The following is a 20,943-nucleotide window of genomic DNA, read 5'->3' on the forward strand; positions in this document are numbered from 1 at the left end:
CGCAGGCTTTTTAAAAGAAAGTGGCCCTGCTGCATCTCAGTCGTGTGCTGCCCCTTTAAATTATCAAACCAGCTCTTCTGAGTTCTGAACTTTCTGGCCGAGCCCCCACTCCTCAATGTGTCGGCTCAGCAGGTTTTCACAGAGAAAAGCGTCTCCAAACATTACTCCTTGTCCTGTGATTCCGGCTCCAGGAATTTCAAAGGGCACTGTGTCAAGCAAGCCATATATAAGTAATCACCTTTCATTGGGCGAGTTACTGAAGGCACCGGTGACACTTTCTGAATCAGAGAGGCAGAGTTGAATTGTACTTAAATGCAATGTAACTGGGCAATGTCTGCAGGAAGTATCCTCTTTGGAAATGGAAGCCTTTTTGATCCGGGTAGGTATCTGCTAAAAGCAAAAATGCTGCAGGTGCTGACAATCTGAAATAAAAACAGAAAATGCTGAAAATACTCAATAGGTCACATTTAGAATACTGTGTAGTATTGGCCCCCTTATTTAAGGAAAAATATATTCTCATTGGAGGCAGTACAGCAAAGGTTTACGAGGATGATCATGGTTATGGAGGGACTGCCGTTTGAGACCATAAGACATAGGAGCAGAATTAGATAATTTGGCCCATCCAGTCTGCTCCGCCATTCTATCATGGCTGATATAAAAGATTAAATAGGTTGGGTCTGTGCTCCTTGGAGCTCCGAAGAATGAGCGATGATGTAATTGAAACATAAGATTCTTAGAGAATTAGACAGTCTAAGTGTTGGGAAGATATTTCCACTCATGGGCGAGTGTAGGATCAGAGGGTATTGTCGCAGAATAAAGGGGTGCTCATTTAAGATGGATTTGAGAAAGAATTTCTTCCGAGTGGTGAATCTTTGGAATTCTTTACCCCAGGGAGCTGTGGAGACCGAGTCCTTGAACATTTTCAATGCTGAGATCAATAGATTTTTAATCAGTGGGGGACTTGCAGGTTAAGGAGATGAGACAGGAAAGTGGATTTAGTGAATGTTAGATCCGCCATGATCTTATTAAATGATGGGGCAGGCTCAAGGGGCTGAATGGCCTAATCCTGTTCCTATTTCTTATGGTCTTACAGGCCGCAACACCACTGACATAATAGTTTCCTTTTTTTTCAATAGTACGCAAAGCATGGAGGTAATTGAAAGCCTTAGTGATGTGGTATTAATAGGGTTACATTGCAAATCTTGGTCATAAACAGCTTTTAACTCGGGTTGTTTGGTTTCAGTAATTTCTGGGTGATAATAACATTCATTGTCTGTCTCTCATCAGGAACCACTGACTCTAAAAGTCCAGATCTATTGAACTTGCAGAGGTAAGGAGCGATTCATATTGTGTAGTAATTTTCTGTATGTGGATTCGCAATTCTGGAATATGCAAAACTAAAGCTCTCTGTACATTTTACATCCCCCCCCCCCCCTCCCCTGCCCCCACCCCACAGTGCCTCAGCTACTGAACAGGAAGTGGAGGTAAGCTGGCATTGCACAGATGATGTTTTGTTTGTTACTATGCAAAATCTCAATGTCGGACTGTTCCTGAATAATTGGCTTGCAAGCGGAGTTCCATAAGTAACTTCTCTGCTAATTCTGCCCTCCCCTCTTGTGGATCTATTTGGAGAGAAACCGGGCCAAATTATTAATGCATTGAGGTTCACAAATCTCTGGGATTGATTTAGAATCTCCAGGAATTGAAGGTTACCCTGCCAGATATGGCTGAGAACAAACCAAGAAAAAGCATAAGACTTTTTTAAGGAAAACCCCAAAGAGAAGGAGAAGACTTACATTTGCATAATGTCCATATTACAATCTCCGCACATCCCCTATTGTTTCACAGCCAATTTAAATCCATTTGGAGTGGAGTCACTGTTGTAGAGTAGGGGACAACACCATGTCCATGTACTCTCTTTATAACAAAGGAGAGTGCGGCGGCAAGATAGCATGGGTCGGTCTATGGGATGAAAATTGGCCAGGATATCAAGCAACTCTTTCCCCCCCACATTTATGAATACGACCGGATCATTTGAATTTACCCGAGGACTGATAGGATATTGCTTCTAATGTCTCAACCAAAGTGCAGTACCCTGGATAATGCAAGGCTCTTCGAGTACTCGTCTGAGGTAGGCCGTAAGGATGGACATTTCCAGGGACAGGGTTGGGACTGTGCAGTTGTAGGTGGGAAATAGTATGATGAAACTTTGCAGAATATGTCCAACCAGAGTTAGTAGTCCTGGAGCAATGGTGCGACCACACACGTTGCTTTAATGGACCTGTATTTCAGTAACTTTAACAATGAGTAATGTTTCTTCAAATGCAGGCTGAATTTCTCCGCTTCTCGTTAGCTTTCAAGTGTGACATGTTTACACTGGATAAGAGATTACGCCTGGAGGAAAGATCCAGAGACTTGGCTGAAACAAATTTGAAAAAAGAGATTGAGAAATGTCAACAAATGTTGCAGGTCAGCACTGGGCTCATTTACTGAATCCTGTTTGGTTTACTGTTCGATTACATCATTTTCTTCTGCCTTCCCTCACCGACCCCAAATAACAACAGGAAAGTAACAGCGCGTGCTGTTCACTTTGTACCTCGCACCATATAAACTGTGTAATAAATGTGGTGGGATTATAGTGACCCAGCAGAATTCAGCAATTTCCCTGGCCGGGATTCTCCAACCCTGCACTGGGTCGGAGAATCCCCGGGGGGGACGCAAGAATCACACCCCGACGCCGGCTTACCGATTCTCTGGCGCCCGTGGGATCACGCCACACCAGTCGGGGGGGAGGGGTTGTTGAAAGCGGCCCCCTGGCGATTCTCCGGGCCCCAATGGGCCGAGTGGCCGCCGTGTTCGGCCGAGTCCCGCCAGCGTGGGTTACTCGGGTCCCACACGGCGGGAACTGTAAGGTGTGTCTGCGGGGGCCATCCTGGAAGGGGGGGGAATCCGACCCCGGGGGGGGGGGGCCTCCACAGTGGCCTGGCCCGTGATCAGGGTCTACTGATCGGGAGGGCTGGTTCCGTGGGGGCCAATATTCCTCCACGCTGGGCCCTTGTGGGGCTCCACCATATTGCCTGGGGGCCGGTGCGGAGACGGAAACCCATGTGCGGAATCACGCCAGCCGTTCCGCGCACGCGCGGAATCACGCTGGCTAGAACTGCAGGGATCACTCCGGCGCTGACCGAGCCCCCTAGGAAGGGGAGCATTCCTCATTATTGGGGACCGTTGACGCCAGAGTGTTTGGCGCCGCTTTTCACGCCGGTGTCAGAAGTTGGCCACGGTATTGAAGAATCCCGGCCCCTGACTTTCCCAAGTTGCAAGGGGTCTAAAGCTGCGGCTGGAGGAGAGTGGGAAGAGTGCATGGGAATCGCCCCAAGATACGGTAAAGGATTTAAAAACTTATTGTAGAACAAACTAGAACCTGGTGGATGTGAAATTCTACAGCCCAAGAACACAGCCAAACTGGCCTGTGAGCTGGGGAGTGGGGGGGGGTTTGATAGTGGGGAAGGGGACAGAGTGAGGAGGCACCCCCTCCCCCTTATCTCATTTATCTTTTGTATCCCCCCGATTCTACCTCCTGTGAACAAGGAAGATCGGAGAAATTTCCTCACTGCCTTTTTCTACGACAACGCGTCGACCAATCACAATCGACTTGCCTCACCCAATCGACACCCTTTTCTGTCATACAAATTGTTGTGTTCATTTAAAATTTGGCAGTCTTGTATTTGTCCTGATGTGGACAAGATCGAGAATATGTCTCTTTTCAGCAATGTCCAAGTTCTGTATGACCATCGACTGACCCGAGAAATAACTCCATTTCCTCTCTCCCTCTCTGTGGAATGAACTCTTCCTTGCCCTTGCACATTCTGAATAATGACCTCTCTCTCTCTCTCTCTCTCCCTCTCTCGCTTTGCTGCTCCCCCTCTCCCTCACCCCTCCCCATTCTGTTTTTTCCTCCTGCCCCGTTCTCCACACCTCCCTCTTCCATTCTCTTCCACCGCATCCCCTCCCCCTTTATCTCATTTATTTTTTGTATTCTCGGTAGACCGTGAAGCCTCTGTGTGAAGAGGAACAGTCACTGGAGGCTTTTGAGAAACTGGAAAAAAGTCTGGCGATGCTCATGCAGACCATAAGCAGAGTGGCCAGTCGAGCTGAAATGCTAGGAGCCATTCACCAGGTGAACAAAGACGATTGTCGCTTACTAAAACCTTAAGTGCATATATTCCAAATAAGGAAAATAATGGATTTCATTTTAAAACTCTAGCTCCAGTTCCATTTTCAGTCGCTCAGAAAGATGGGTTGCAAAGATGTTTAGGAGCCTACTAATAAGCCCATCAGGGATGATATTGAAGGGTCATCGGAAATTGCAAAGGGCCTAAAGCTGAGGATGGTGGAGAGAAGGAAGAGTGCATGGGAATTGCCCCTAGATACCATAAAGGATTTTAATACTTATTATAGAATAAACTAGAACCTATCGGACGGGAAATCCTACAGCACAAGGCCACAGCCAAACTGGTCTGTGAGCTGGGGAGTTGGCAGTCTGATAGTGGGGTAAGGGGGCAGAGTGAGGAGATACATTGGGTATTGGAGCTCTTCCTGGCCCACAAGCAGTGCCTGAGGCCTATGAGTCAACAGAATATGGCTGCATCATTCTCAGTGATATTCGTGCCAAGCACTGACCATCTCCAACAAGAAAAAATCGAACCATCACCCTTGACACTCAATGGCATTACCATCTGAATCCCCCACTATCGATATTCTGGGGGTTACGATTGACCAGAAACTGAACATGGATCAGCCATATAAACACTGGGCACAAGAGCAGGTCAGAGGCTGAGAATTCTGCAGTGAGACTGCCCAAAAGCTGCCAACCATCTAAAAGGAACAAAGTGGTATTCTGATGCAATACTCTCCACTTGCCTGGATGAGTGCAAGTCCAACAACACTAGAAGCTCCATAAAATCCAGGACAAAGAAGCTTGCTTGACTGGCACCCTACCCACCAAGCTAAACATCCACTCCCTCCACTACCAACAAACAATGACAGCAGTGTGTACTACATGCAAGATGCATTGCAGCAACTCACCGAGGCTCCTTCAACAGCACCTTCCAAATTTGTGACTTCTACCATCTAGAAAGACAAGGCCAGCAGATACTGAGGAACACCACCACCTGCAAATTCCCCTCCAAGCCACCCTGACTTGGAAATATATCAGCCATTCCTTCACTGTCGCTGGGTCAAAATCTTGGCACTCTCTCCCTAACAGCACTGTGGGTGTACCTACACCACATGAACTGCAGTGGCTCAAGAAGGCGACACATCACCTTCTCGAGGGCAACTATGGATGGGCAATAAATCCTGTCCTAGTCAGCGATGCCCCCATCTCCTGACTTTTTAAAATTTCACTTCTGGTGAGCAGATTGGCAGACAGATCCTCGCCCTGTTTGCATTTAAACCAGTTGGGCAGGCTCAACGCGAGTTGGATTTTTGGAATCTTACCCTCCTACCTAACCCAACCTATTCATTGTTGGGCGATAAGATTCATCCTTGCGTGTACAAACAGTTTAATTGTAATATAGTGGCTGTCATGTCACTTTTTATTGGAGGGCTGAATCATATCTATTGTGTTTAATCAGTGAAGCCATTTACTTTTCAACAAGTTGATTTGAAAAGTGCAATTTCAATAATGAAAACTCCATGTCTGCCCCTCATTCCTTTTCTGAATTGTAAAATGATAGTTATATTCTGTGTGTCTGAAACCACATTTCTGACATTAACATATTATTGAGTTAACCTTCTTGTGAAAGGGTTGGAACTGGGGATATAATTTACTTAAACATATTGGACCAGAAATGGGTTTCTGAAGTGGAGCAACACTGCCACTGAGGACCAAATTAAGGATGTTAGTGGATTTGCTCCTTGATGTCTTGTTTACATCGCAAGAGGCTATCCTGACAGGTGTGCCCAACAGATTGGCACAAAGTATAGGCATCTGTTGAATTTGCATATTCTCAATCCTATCCATTTAGCCCATATGACCACACATCCAGAAGTATGCTGATCATGTGTGATGGTGTGAAATTGATAACCATGATTGTTTCAGATTGATCCTTTGACCGCATCTTGTAGGTAACATTGATGGGTAATTTAAAGAACTGCAATAGACAATTGCCGGTAGTTGTGTATCTTGCGTAAAGGGAAAGGTATTCATTTGTATATCAAGGAGAGAATTTCTCTCCCAACTAAGAATAACTGTCCACTATTAGTGCACATAGCCCCACTATCAACATCCTGTGGGGTTATCATTAACCGGCAACTCAACTAGACCAGCCATATAAATACTGTGGCTACAAGAGCAGGTCAGAGGCTAAGAATCCTGCAGCGAGAAACTCACCACCTGACTCCCCGAAGCCTGTCCGCCATCTACAAGGCACAAGTCAGGAGTGTGATTAAAATATTCTCCACTGTCCTGGATGAGTGCAGCTCCAACAACACTCAAGAAGCTCGACACCATCCAAGACGATGAGTGAATAAAAAATACCCTGCAGAAAGAATTAGATCATAATCCAGGAGTGGGTGATGGTGACAAATATTTTTCTGCTATCATTTTGGATTGAATGGCCTTGAGGTGTGTCTGACTGAAGTTTGATGTTGTGTAGTTTTGAAATCTATCCATGCACTGAAAGTTGAAACTTCTTGCTCATTAGGAGACTCGAGTCAGTAAAGCTGTTGAAGTTATGATCCAGTACGTTGAAAACTTGAAGTGTATGTATGTAAAAGAACACACAGAACTGGAAGAAATGAAGCAACTACTACTTCAGAATGGCAAAGCTAGTAGTTCCTTTGGAGAAAACCGAGGTAATTGTTAACCATGTTTGGGGTTTGACCAATATAATTTCTGATGACAAGCAAGTTGTTTCCAGTCCCTGTTTAGACTAATGACTTGGAGCCACCCACATTTGGCAGAATTATGCAGGAGCTGTCTTTAAATTTTAGTAGCAGTGTATGATGATGTTGAAGCACTGTTTAGAAGTCATGCTTTATCAAGACATGACTTCAAGACTTTACTGCCTGGAAATCAACAACAAAACTTTAGAAAGGACGAAAAAGCAACCTATTAAGGTAGCCACTGAGGGTCAGGTGAGTTTTTTCTAATTTCCCCATACTCAGACTGAACTCCAGTTTCCAGAATGTTAGTTAAACGATCCAGGGTGGCATGCACTTACTTGAATGCACATGTGGAGACAGAACCATGGAATTCGCACCTCCTCTTGTCTATGGACTTATCAAAACTCAAAATCCATCGACCCTCAGACTTACTGTCTCTTGAACTCAAAACTTAACAAAGAGAGCTGTAGAGAAACCTGTTCATCATCAGTGGATATGAATAGACACTATCCATTCCCCCATTATGTAACAATGGCTTCTAACTTTAAATCATTTATGTGGACAGTGGAAGAATTGATCACTTGGTCACCTGAACAAAACTGACTTCAGATAACTAATCTTTCTTACTCCATGCACCAGACAGAAAGATGTCAGTCTGGAAATGAAAAGTACAGAAGATCCCTGTGTGGGTTTCTCTCTCGATATCTATGTATACAAGGTCAAACCCTGCCTGTTGTTTTTGACACATCATATGCCACAGACAGAGATATGTTTAAAGAGCTTAACTCCGCAGATTCTGTCTCCAGAAGAAAGGTAAATCATCCATCTAAATCTGTCAAATCACCTCAGTGCCGAAACCAGAAGGACCTCTGAGCCCTTCCTGGATCCACCCAAATCATCAACCTGCAATAACTATATCACTTTTATTGGACTTTAATTTATCCTCCCACTTTGTAACATTTTTTTTTAACGTTTGTACCCGAGTGTGCTGGTATTTATGTGTAGACGTAGAAGTCTTGAGTTTTTAAAAATGATCTTACTTGAACTGGGTTAAGTACAATAAAACTATTTTCTTTCTTCAAATAAAACCTCAAGGAACCCTGTTCGTTTGTGTGTCTTTTACAGTTACAGCATAAGTAATTAAACACTCACTGATTTGGCAAGCATATCCTGTTTTTTAAAAAAACCTGTTGTGGTCGAATGAGGAGGTGGGGAAAGAGGGGAGCCCTTTCCCCTCGCCTCACCCGCTTGTAACCCCACAGAAATTGAAGGTCCTGGGTTCTATCCCAGGTCTCTGGTGAATTGAGTGGAGCAGTGTTGAGGAATGTCATTTAATTCTTCCTCCCATTAGAAAAGCTGTTCACAATTCTCACTTGTCTGTTAATCTTAACAATATGGCTACCTTCTGGAAGTACAAATCTGAAGGAATCTGATTCCCTCCCCTTCCTGTCAAGTAATATGTCAGAGGACACTTTTCAAACCTGAAGGTGAAGTGTCCACCAGCATATTGCTGCCACTAAGGAACTATACCATTGTATAAGGCACTGTGTTCAGTAATGAAGAACAGAATGTTGGGGAATGGGAGGGATGGGAGGATAATGCAGAATGAGTGACCAGTGTTCTCTTGCTGACCTCTTTTTGCACCCGAGCCATTTTAGAGTGCAAAGGTATGTTTGGAAGCTGAGACTCCGCGATAGGGAAAGAGATAAAAGGATGTGGATCAATATTGGAAGAGAAGAACTTAAGATCATAGGAAGACAGGAATTAGGGCAGAAGTAGGCAACTCAGCCCCTCAATCCAGCTCCGTAATTTAATCAGATCATGGCTGATCTCTTCCTGGTCTCAAATCCACCTCCCCACCTGTTTCCCATATCCCTTTTAACCCGTTTTTAAATCCGAAATATATCAATCTCCTCCTTGAAACCATTTAATGACTCTGATTCCACCACACCATTTGGCAGTGATTTCCACAATTTCACCACTCTCTATGAGAAGTAGTTCCTCCTCTCTCAGAAACTTGGTTTCTGGGACCATTGCAGAGAGTGGTTGAGACCATGGAATGGATTGAGGCTCAGGCCTGTGTTAATCTGAGGAATTGGACAGTCATTGACAATTGACTAAGTGAGAGTTGATATGAGAGAAGAACTTTGTGGGGGAGGATGCTATGTTACAGAAAATCAGCATTGAGGTGACTAGTGTAGATTAGGGCACTAAGCTGCTTGATGTGGTAATGATTCTCAAGGTAACTTAGCTGGTGTTGGTGAAGAGCCTAATGTGGGGTTTGAACCTCTGGTCCAATTTGAATCAGGCATTTTCAGATCCTCTATGTAGAGACAGAAAGGAAGATAGTAAGTACCTAAATTCGAGAAGATTCTCATAGAAGCCATTGAGAATATTTACTTTTGTCAGTGTTGAGCAAAAGGAAATTCTGGGTTCACCCAGAACTTCACCTCAGACCAGCGGTTGGACAGCACAACAACAACATTGTTCACACTGTACATATGGGAGTGACCTTCCTATGGATAAGGTCATTTGAACCTATGAAACCTGAAGAGTGAGGAAGCACCAAGTAGCATATTGAGCCTGTCCCATTTGTTCGGTGAAAATCTTATACCCAACGTGACTCCCATCTCTTCTCACTCCCCAACCCCTAAGAGAAGCCAAAACTGAGGGTGGGTGATAATAAAAACTCGATCACTATGACTAAGAGGTACATCCCCAGATACCATCTACCTTCTGAATGGAGTTTTGTTGGCCATCCCAAACTCATGTTCACTTTTGAATATTTGCAATTAATTTACACTCAATGTACGGTGCTAGAAACTTGTCCTATGTTAATACCACTCTGGAAAGTGGTGTGGCCTGGCATCAACCTTACTTCTATGCTTCTATGTTTACTTAATGTATTATCATCCTTAGCCCATGAGCTTGGATCCTATTATTTTGAAAACTCCAAGCAAACTGCAAAATTTTCAGATCAGAAGTTTCCAAGTCTGCAAGTCTACTAACTAAGGGCCTTTTAAAATAGTTATATCAAAAGGCCCTTCTCTTGAACCATTTTCAGGATCTCTCTCTCTCAACAAAGAACAACAAAGAACAAAGAAATGTACAGCACAGGAACAGGCCCTTCGGCCCTCCAAGCCCGTGCCGACCATACTGCCCGACTAAACTACAATCTTCTACACTTCCTGGGTCCGTATCCTTCTATTCCCATCCTATTCATATATTTGTCAAGATGCCCCTTAAATGTCCCTATCGTCCCTGCCTCCACTACCTCCTCCGGTAGTGAGTTCCAGGCACCCACTACCCTCTGCGTAAAAAACTTGCCTCGTACATCTACTCTAAACTTTGCCCCTCTCACCTTAAACCTATGCCCCCTAGTAATTGACCCCTCTACCCTGGGGAAAAGCCTCTGACTATCCACTCTGTCTATGCCCCTCATAATTTTGTCTCCTACCAAAAGCAGACAGTGTTCTAAATTGGACCTAAAAAAGAAGGCCTTATACAAAGAGACTAAGAGGTCACCCATTTAAGACAAAGATGAGGAGGAATTTCTTTGAGGATTATGAATCTTTTGAATTCTCTACCACAAAGAGCTGTGAAGGCTGAGTCACTGAGTATGTTCAAGGCTGGGATAAACAGATTTTTGATCTGTAAGGGGAAGATGAGGACAAGGCCAGATCAGTTGTGATCTTATTGCATGCTGCGGCAGGCCAGAGGGGTTGAATAGACTATTCCTATTTCTGATATTCTTATTTGTTTCGTATCCAATGTCCTGACAATACGCTAACACTTATTTCTGCAATAGCTTCATGGCAATGATTGTGGATCTTCAGAGAGTCATGCACATAAACGCCCAGGTCTTTCTCCTGCTCAACAGCCTTGAACGTGCTTGGCACTTACTTTATCCATGTGTCGGGGTGTCAGGATACCGGACAAGGCCCCAACGTTTGTCAGAATATTGGACCAGAACCCCAGTTTTTCAATTTGTAAAACTTGGGAAAAGGATACTTCACCCCAACAGTTCTTAAACAAAAGAAAAAACTTTAACTTACTATCTACACCTGCCACTAATTCCAATTAAGCAACCCTAGACAGTTCAAATGCCACTTAAAGTTAGCAAAACACGTTACTTGCTTTTCTGTGCAGACCCTTCGAGAGAGAGAGAGAGAAAGATGCTTTTCAGGAACAACCTAAAAATCCTTCTGTCTTGTTATAGGTTAGACCAAGGAGAGCCAATGGATGTTATCTATCTTGACTTCCAAAAGGCCTTTGATAAGGTGCCTCACGGGAGACTGCTGAGTAAAATAAGGGCCCATGGTATTCGAGGCAAGGTACTAACATGGATTGACGATTGGCTGTCAGGCAGAAGGCAGAGAGTTGGGATAAAAGGTTCTTTTTCAGAATGGCAACCGGTGACGAGTGGTGTCCCGCAGGGTTCAGTGTTGGGGCCACAGCTGTTCTCTTTATATATTAACGATCTAGATGACGGGACTGGGGGCATTCTGGCTAAGTTTGCCGATGATACAAAGATAGGCGGAGGGGCAGGTAGTATGGAGGAGGTGGGGAGGCTGCAGAAAGATTTAGACAGTTTAGGAGAGTGGTCCAAGAAATGGCTGAAAAATTCAACGTGGGCAAGTGCGAGGTCTTGCACTTTGGAAAAAAGAATAGAGGCATGGACTATTTTCTAAACGGTGACAAAATTCATAATGCTTAAGTGCAAAGGGACTTGGGAGTCCTAGTCCAGGATTCTCTAAAGGTAAACTTGCAGGTTGAGTCCGTAATTAAGAAAGCAAATGCAATGTTGTCATTCATCTCAAGAGGCTTGGAATATAAAAGCAGGGATGTACTTCTGAAGCTTTATAAAGCATTAGTTAGGCCCCATTTAGAATACTGTGAGCAATTTTGGGCCCCACACCTCAGGAAGGACATACTGGCACTGGAGCGGGTCCAGCGGAGATTCACACGGATTATCCCAGGAATGGTAGGCCTAACATACGATAAACGTCTGAGGATCGTGGGATTATATTCATTGGAGTTTAGGAGGTTGAGGGGCGATCTAATAGAAACTTACAAGATAATGAATGGCTTAGATAGGGTGGATGTAGGGAAGTTGTTTCCATTAGCAGGGGAGACTAGGACCCGGGGGCACAGCCTTAGAATAAAAGGGAGTCACTTTAGAACAGAGATGAGGAGAAATTTCTTTAGCCAGAGAGTGGTGGGTCTGTGGAATTCATTGCCACAGAGGGCGGTGGAGGCCGGGACGTTGAGTGTCTTTAAGACAAGTTGATAAATTCTTGATTTCTCAAGGAATTAAGGGCTATGGAGAGAGAGCGGGTAAATGGAGTTGAAATCAGCCATGATTGAATGGTGGAGTGGACTCGATGGGCCGAATGGCCTTACTTCCACTCCTATGTCTTATGGTCTTATGGTTAGACCCTTTTGTTCAACCTCAACCTAACGGCATTAGGGGTGGTGGTGGTGTAGTGGTATTGTCACTTGGCTAGTAATCCAGAGACCCAGGGTAATGCTGTGAGTCACGGGTCCAAATCCCAACATGGCAGATGGTAAAATTTGAATTCAAGAAAATTATGGAATTAAAAGTCTAATGATCATGAAACCATTGCTGACTGTCATAAAAACCCATCTGATTCACTAATGTTCATTCAGGGAAGGAAATCTGCCATCCTTACCCGGTCTGGCCTACTTGTGACTTCAGACCCACACAACGATGCGGTTGACCCTTAACTGCCCCCCTCAGAAATGGCCTAGCAAGCCACTCCGTTCAAGGGCAATTAAGGGTGGGCAACAAATCAGCCAGTGACGGCCACACCCCAAGAATGAATAAATTTGTCAAAATTTGAAACTACAGACAGTTCTGGCTCCTTCTATTAATTACATCATCTCTATCCCAATAAGATGATCTGTTTAGTTAGGACTAAATACAATCCCTCCAATTATCTACACTTCAGGGAATCATCCAAAATGTAAACAATGTTCCATTAGCCATCTCTCTGCAAACAAGTAAATGGTTTCAATCAATAATTACCTCACCTTTAATGACTCTTTAATTACAGCTTCTGTGGACACACTGCCTATATGTATTTTAAGCCAGGGTTTCTAATACCATTATTGCCACAAACAAGGGTGGAATGTATCAGCTATTCACACTGGCGGGATATTCCGGTCCCACCAGAGCACGGGTTTCCCGGCGACGAGGGGTGCAGTCAGTGCCAAATCCCGTTGACAAGGGCAGGACCAGAAATTCCTGCTGGCGGGCCATCTTCACCGTCGAAAATCATGTGGTCGATTGGTCGGTAAATCTCGCCCATAATATATAACGATTTCTACATTCATGACAACAAGACTCCCTTTTTTATAGACATTGTAATGTACCAGCTGTGGGCCAATTTCCCAATCATAGCTATTGTGCCTGAAATATTTGTCCTAAAACCCATATGTCTTCCTATCATTTCTGAACTTGCCGATGTCTGTGTAGAGATTGCATGTTCTCCCATGTCTGTGCTGGTTTCCTGCAGGTGCTCCAGTTTCCTCCCAAAGATGTGCAGGTTTGGTGGATTGGCCATAAGTGTCCAAAGATGGGGTGTTATGGGGATAGGGCAGGGCTGTGGGCATGGATAGGGTTCACTTTCAGAGGGTTGGTGTAGATTCAATGGGCCAAATGGCCTCCTTCAGCACTCTAGGATTCTATGGTTCTCCTCTTCATCCAGATCATTGATAAATTTGAAGACCCCAAACAGTGATTCCTACAGAACCTCACCAATGTCTATCCCTAGACAGAAGTACTATCATTAATACCAAGCGTATTCTCCAGTGCCGGTTTTCGGGCGGGGGCGGGGATCACACCACGCCGGTCGAGGGCCGTTGACAGCGGCCTCCCTGGCAATTCTCTGGGCCCCGATGGGCCGAGTGGCTGTTGGTTTCTGGCCAGTCCCGCCGGCGTGGGTTGAACACGGTGGGACCTAGCAGGTAAGATGGCTGGTGCCAACCAGAGGCATCTCTGAGGGGATGCGGGGGGGGGGATCCAACCCTGCCCCATGTCCTCTTGGGCAACTGCATTCCCCTGTGGCACTTTGATTGGGTGAAGCATCGCTCTTACTGTCCGTCTGGTGGCTTGGGAGCTTTCTCTGTACCAATTTAAATCTGAAGGAATGTGTCTGCTAACCAGACCTCTGGTTCAGCCCCTTCATACCTTAGAAATTCTCAAGGTCTTTTCTTGGCCTTGTTAAACTCTCCTGGCCTGGTCTTGGCTTCTTTAGCTTCTATGGGTTCCATCTTGACCACCTTTACCTCAGAAGGCTTTACCCTAGCCTCTGGAAAGTCCTCTGGCTTTCCTTTTTTTCCCCCCTAATCCTTATTGCCCCTGTCGGACACTTAAGGACTTTCTCAACTCTCCGCAGTTGCGTAGAATTTTTCTGGTTCTCTTCTGTTTCCCCTCTGGGCGTGGTACCTAAACATTCCATCATTTTCCAGCAATTTTCCTGAACGTAAGCTTGGAACAACTCCATCTGGCACTACACCAGTATCCAATGTTTGGCAACTTTGTAACCAGGGGAACCTTTGAACATGCCAGCAAGCCCTTGACCAATTCTCTGATATTTGTTCTGCTTTCAAGTGACATCTCAGCAACTGCGCTATAAGCAGCATTTGAAAACACCTTGGGCTGGATTCTCTACTGTCTGGATTCTCCGTTGCACCAGCAGCGCACCCACGCCCGGGGACTTACCAATGGTGGGAAGCCCCATTGGCCGGCTGGCGAGGCAAAGAATCCCGCCGCCAGCGGGGGCGGCCGCACCAGAAAACCGGTGCGGCGGGACAGAGAATCCCGCCCCATGTCTTTAAAAATAGTTATTTTTTTTCTCTGAGCTTGTGATGCAAAAGGAGTAATTCTTCTCTGTACAAGATGTCTTTGCGAGTAATATGTTCTACACCAACTAGGTTTGAGTCTGGGCTGGGTAGCCTGAACATTATAGACATGGTTCTGACCTCAGCTCCCCCGTATGGTCTTTTGGCAAACCAGCAGTTTTCTCTGTGCCCAGGCTCTGCATTGGAAGCACGCAGAGCAGATCCCAACTGGTCCAGGCCCTTTCTTTAAACTCTTCTTTCCTTTCATGAGACAATCTAATTTGATTTCACAAACCTATGTTGAAGGTTTATTTTGCACACTAACTTGCACCTATTTCTATAACACTGACAAAATTTCAATCAATGCTCGAGGCTCATACAAACCACAGTTGTTAAAAGGTGAAAAGAAGTAGACATTTTCCCATTCATTCTGGGCTCCTCCTACTAAATAAATGCTCCACTTCTACTCTTCATGATCCACTCAGTTAATGCTGTGATCTGTGGGTTACACATTGCGCTGTAGCTCTAAGAATATCCTCTCCAGAATCCTTTCAGCTCTTCCGAGCGCTTTGCCTTCAGTGAAGACCGATTCCTGTTCCTCTCAGACACACTTGCATTTAACCCTCACATGTTTGCTTATTTAGCTTCCTTTTACTATGTGTCCTTTTAACTTTAGGCTTTCCCGTGTACAAGAATGATCTTGTAAGCATTCCATTTTTCTTTCTATGTTACTTAGCTCCCCGCCCACCACCTAATGAGGAGTCATTTGTCATCTTTGGAAGGTTAGCCCTCTTCGTATCCAGGACTGGCTTGAAGTATTAACAAGCAAAGAATAGGAGAGACCAAGAATGGAGGATCGGTGCGTGCCAGAGGTCACTATGCAGAAACCAACTTGGAATGTAGTGACTCCAGTGGGAGAAGTAGGAATGGGATCAGGAGAGGGATGGTCTTTGGAGGTGGACTATAAGGAGAAGTGCTGGAGGAGGATGGTGGTCAATGGTGTCGGAGGGCACTAAGGCATAGTGCATTGTGATTGTAGTTTACACAGGGTATTATCCATCACTTAAAGCAGGCAGTGTTGGTGCTGGAGCTAGGAAGGAACCCAGACCAGACAGGCCACGGAAGACTTAATTAGTGTTTGTGGACAATAGCTGGGAAGTGAAGCTTGAGCAGCTCTACAAGATCACAGATGGTTACAAGGTAAGTTCTTTAAAGCGTCGTCACAAAACAGTTCTGTAATTGAGTGAGAATAAATGTGCTTGAGGGAAGAATAAAGTTGAGATTGATATTTATTGGTGACAATGAGCCATTACTTAATCTGGAGATGAGAGGGAGTCTCTCTCAGTCTCTCTCTCTCTCGGAGCAGGTGGTAGGTTGGAGAGGGAAATTGATCCTGATGATGTCTGAGGAGCTCGGCAATGCCCTAGGAGGATAAGTGATGTTGGACACATGCGAAGCATCCAAGTGGATAGCTTCCATTCCGGGGGTGAAGTTATTTGTTGAGCCCCTGGATTTTGAGGTGATGTCCGTACACAGCAGGGTCAGATTGCGTGGTGAAAAACAGAATTTTAACTCCAATCCTCAAACACAAATGCAGAGATGAACTAATTTTGTTCAAAATGAACAATCCTGCACGTTTCCAAACAGAGGTTTCTTTGTAAGTGGAACAAGTCCATTGCAGATATGCTATAATGGAATGAGATTTTTAATTAGCAGATTCATTGGAAAGGATTTTCTTTTTAAAAGTCCCGTCTCAGGTTGTTGATGTCACGGAGGCCAACATTTATCGTCTATTTCTCGTTGCCCTGAGAAGGAGAGGTAGGATCTACCAGCATCAACATCTCAAACCCGTTCATTTTGGCAAGGTGGTGGTGAGACACCGCAGTCCTTCTGGTGACTGCTGTCTGTCAGGGAGTTCGGGGATTGTGGTCAAGCGATGATGGAGAAACTGGAATATAATTCCAAATCCGGATGGTGTTGAGGGGGGTTGGGGAATTTGGTGACAATGCTGTCCCCATGCATCGAGAGGATTAATTTCAATATACTGTGGCAAATTGAGAAGTATATGCAGTAAACAGCCATTCTTGATGCTTTCTGTATAGAGTGGGATATTCAGAGTGCAACAATCCTTAAAGCTCCCGTAAGAGTTGATGAAAATCCCCTCATACACATGTGATCAGAGATTAGACTGAAACTTCAAATATGAACTGCAGTAATCTAATGCTATAGCAGTACTGGATTTCATGATCATAACAATGGGGCAGACATTTTAATGAACGTTTGAAGGAATTTACATTTATTGACCTGGAGTATCATTCATTTTTCAGATGAATTGCGAAGTAAAAAGTTCCTTACTCCACAAACATTTGGCAAAGTAAGTATTCAAAAGTGGGGGCCATTTAGCTCAGTTGGCTGGATAGCTGTTTGTGATGCAGAGCAAGGCCAACAGTGTGGGTTTAATTATCGTACCGTCTGAGGTTATTCAACCCTGCCCTATGCCTGGGGTGCGATAATCCTCGGGTTAAATCACCACCAGTAAGCTCTCCCCCATAGGAAAAAGCAGGCTCTGGTCACCTCGGACCATGGCGACTTTACTTTATTCAAGAGTATGTATACATTGTTGTCCAAGCTGTACCAATGTGAGACCTCTCTCAGGCAGATGCACCAGGGTTCAGTTTCGCAAGTGCCCATGACCTGACCGAAGACTCTGTGGCTGGTTGATTTGTAGGAGGGCATTCAAACCCTCGTATCTTTGAAAGAGCTCTCCAATCAGTCCAGTGACCTGCGCTTTCTCCATTGCCCTGCAAATTCATCTGTTCAAAATGGTGGACAGGAAACGGTAGTTAGCTCAGGTGGTCACCGGTGGAGCTCAAGCATACCAGATGCCAGACCAGCTGAGAACTGGACCGTCTGGCATAAAAACCAGACCAATGGCCACACTACAGCCAGCATGCCTACAATTTCCTGATCCGCATGGCTGCTGGTTATCCCAGTCAATCATGAGGATTGATACTGGCTATTTCTTTACACAAAAACACAGGAAAGGCTGTGGATTCTTGGATCAACTCATCAGGAAGTTGGAGATCGATTGCCCTATCGCTCTATCCTTTGTGCAAGTACAAATGGTCCTTTTAACTTGTAGTTACTTTTTAGTTGGGTTGGATTTTGATCGCTTGCTGGCAACAATGACTGAGAACTCTGGCAATAAAATAGAATACTCTTTGATCTAATTTTCATTTATATGGTGCTATTCACAGCCTCTGGACATCCCAGAGCTGATATAAATCCTTTTGAAACATAAGTCTTGCTGTAACTTGGAGAATGTTTACTCCATTCTTCCTACATTTACAGGCAATGAGCTCCAGTTACAATGGATAATCAGGAAAATGCCAGGGACAAAATCACTCCCACTGATTCTGGGCAATTTTCCTCTTCCTGCAGATTTTGATCGCACCAATTATAAAGTCTATTGAACCCCAAAACATTCCCAAGGTGGCGAATGGAAATTGTAAAATGGCAATCTTTCCAAAACTATAGTCCTGTCTCTTTAGCTTCATTTTTCTTCTCCGTCTTTGCGGGGAATTCTGCACCCACGTTAGCAGTAAGTGCAAATGGCGACGTGGGCACAATCTCCTGCAAATCAGAAAATAAGGTTCTCTCCGGTGAGATCTCGTTTTCTGATTATTTTTTTCCCCCACCCCTCGCCGTCGAAGCCGCGAAGTTCCTGGCCAAAATCACATTTTAATAAATGATATAATTAAAGGGCGTCCCTGCCAAATGGGGAATGTATCGCCTTAGCCAACATTCAGGCGTGCAAAATTCCACCCCTCATCATGATTTTCTTTTGTCTTGAATCCTGGTTCAGCTTTTCTCTTTCAAATTTGTTCAAAACTTCAACTTTCTTTTAACGTTTGATCCTTTGCTTCCTTGTTACTTTTTTACTTTTACTACATAATTTTTGTATGTACCACTTTGAGGAAGACACAGGCGAATAAACTTGATGGCAGAATGGAGGAAATGCTGATTAAGAGTTTGAGTCTGGGGGTGACCGGGGGGGCCCCACAATATTACCCTGATTTAATACCGAGATTCCAAAATGCACGACTGAACGGATTGGGTCAATCGCTGCTTGAGATTTGGTTGTGTCAGGTCCAACAGTGTTCAGCACCAATCATAGCTGAGGTGTCATCTTTCAGATGATCATTAAGGCTGTCTGTTAAAGATTGATGTTGAGGATCCCATGGAATTTTTCAAAGAGCAATGAAGGTCTCCTTGCGATAAACCCACCATTTATCCCTCACTAGCTGTCACTAAAACAAATAAGCAAGTCATTTATTTGATAGCTGTTGAGACCTTATGCGCAAGTTGACTTACATTATAATGGTTGTTGCTCTTCAACTATAATTACTAGCTGTAAAGCACTGAGGTGTTCTGAGGTCACAGAAGGTGCTATAAAGATAATGGCCAGAATTCTCTGGCTGTTTGCTGGTGACAGGATTCTATGGTCGCACCGGTTGCGCACCATCGGTTTCCCAGTGGAGTGGGGTGGCTTCAATGGGGATTACCATTGACCAGATAATCTTGCCTCCAGCGAACGGCATGCTGCTGAGAAGCACACGGCTGGGAGGTCGGCGAATCCCGCCCAATATTTTTTCTTTTCTCTTTTTTTCCCTCTTTCAAGACCGCACCATCTTGCCCACCCCCCTGTTGTACACCTTTCGTCCATCTTTGTCCTCTCATGCCCTCAATTGATTGTTGTCTTGATTGAGACAGAATCAGAATGGGGAGTTGTATTGCTCCTTCATGAATGGTCAACACTTGTCAGACTTTCCAACTTCCAGAAATGAATATTCAGTGTCAAATGTGGAACGGTTGCCAACGTGAAGTACAACTTTGTTTTTTTTTCTACCATTATTTCCCAATAAAGAGTTCCCCGCGAAGAGTCAGCATTGCAGCGATCCCGAGAAGCACCGGGGGATCACCGTTTGACTTGGTAAGAAATCTACAATATATGAAAATGTCTGCAGTGTCATTCATCTGATCAGTGCTAGATGGGGCAGCGGCTTCACAACCAGGTACCATTCAGGATTCCGGAGAGGATTTTTAATTTGTAGTAGTGCAATAGATGCAAATGAAAACAGGTTGTACAAGTAAATCCAATATGCACAACTGCAATACTTAGTAGCTGAAGGGCAGAAATGATGTGAATGATGTTGCAAACTGCACAGTTAGTTTATTAGAAAAGTTGAGATTTATGGGTTTGAAATAACTCCTGTTTGTGAGAGTTCTTTTTTAAATATACATCTTGTATGCTGTGGGGTTAAGATAGTTTTGTTTAAGAGTTGGCTGCCAGAAAGCCTTAAAGTACTTGGTGTGATGCTATCACAGAAGGATTAAGCACTTTATGTGACATAGCCAGTGCAAAGCTCAGCGGCAATGTTCATTTGATCACAAACCAGCTTGCTTTCTAATATAACATGAGGTCACCATGACTTTGGCACTCTGTGGGATTGGGAACGTTTCTGTTCTCTTCATCCTCATTCCCTCTCCTCCCTGCTGCTCATACAAAGAAACTTGTAGTTGGGTGCTCACTGCCTGCTGTGAGCATACTTGATTTGTGACCCAGAGCAGAGAATGTTGGCAGGGCTACAGGGCTGACATGAGCACACAGAGGACATGAGAAGACTAACTAGTCCATCCAGACATGCATCATTGCTCTCCCCTAATCTCCCACCCGCAGCTTTGGAGATAAAAAAAAATACCGAGGGCCAATTCCGAGAAAACTCTTGGAAATTCCTCCCCAACCTTTGAAGGACATCAAGTTTCAGAAGATGCATGTAATTGATCAACCCCTTGGCTACCTTCCACTGCTTTTTGATATGACCTGAACTTGCAAGAATTTATCCAGCTCCTTATTAAAGGACTACAACGATCTCCTACTTGCCACACGTGTTGATAATATACTCCAGATTCTGATGAGACAATTGGAGGATTTTCTTTTACAACATCCAGCACCATCATTGCTGTTTTTCCAGAAATCCTTCTCTTCAATTCTCAAACATTTTTTGGGGGTTCAGAGGAATCGTTTTTTGACCCAGATTGCCAGTTAATCTATTTTGACCCTATTTCAATCACTTGTGATTATTCTGTGCAATAGTGGATATGTTACTGGAGTAGTAATCAAGA

General features: G+C 44.4%; 1 protein-coding gene across 1 annotated transcript in view; it reads left to right on the forward strand.

The window, feature by feature from the left end:
* Positions 1–20,943, forward strand: part of lrmp (lymphoid-restricted membrane protein) — a 238,493-nt gene that overhangs the window by 189,687 nt on the left and 27,863 nt on the right. The window contains exons 29-35 of the mRNA XM_072471820.1: positions 1,288–1,330; positions 1,457–1,484; positions 2,329–2,469; positions 4,049–4,180; positions 6,711–6,861; positions 17,085–17,131; positions 19,685–19,750. Coding sequence (XP_072327921.1) covers positions 1,288–1,330; positions 1,457–1,484; positions 2,329–2,469; positions 4,049–4,180; positions 6,711–6,861; positions 17,085–17,131; positions 19,685–19,750 — 608 coding nt within the window. The remainder of the gene's footprint in view (positions 1–1,287; positions 1,331–1,456; positions 1,485–2,328; positions 2,470–4,048; positions 4,181–6,710; positions 6,862–17,084; positions 17,132–19,684; positions 19,751–20,943) is intronic.

This window comes from Scyliorhinus torazame, chromosome 13 (assembly GCF_047496885.1).
Source record: "Scyliorhinus torazame isolate Kashiwa2021f chromosome 13, sScyTor2.1, whole genome shotgun sequence".
Classification (NCBI taxonomy): domain Eukaryota; kingdom Metazoa; phylum Chordata; class Chondrichthyes; order Carcharhiniformes; family Scyliorhinidae; genus Scyliorhinus; species Scyliorhinus torazame.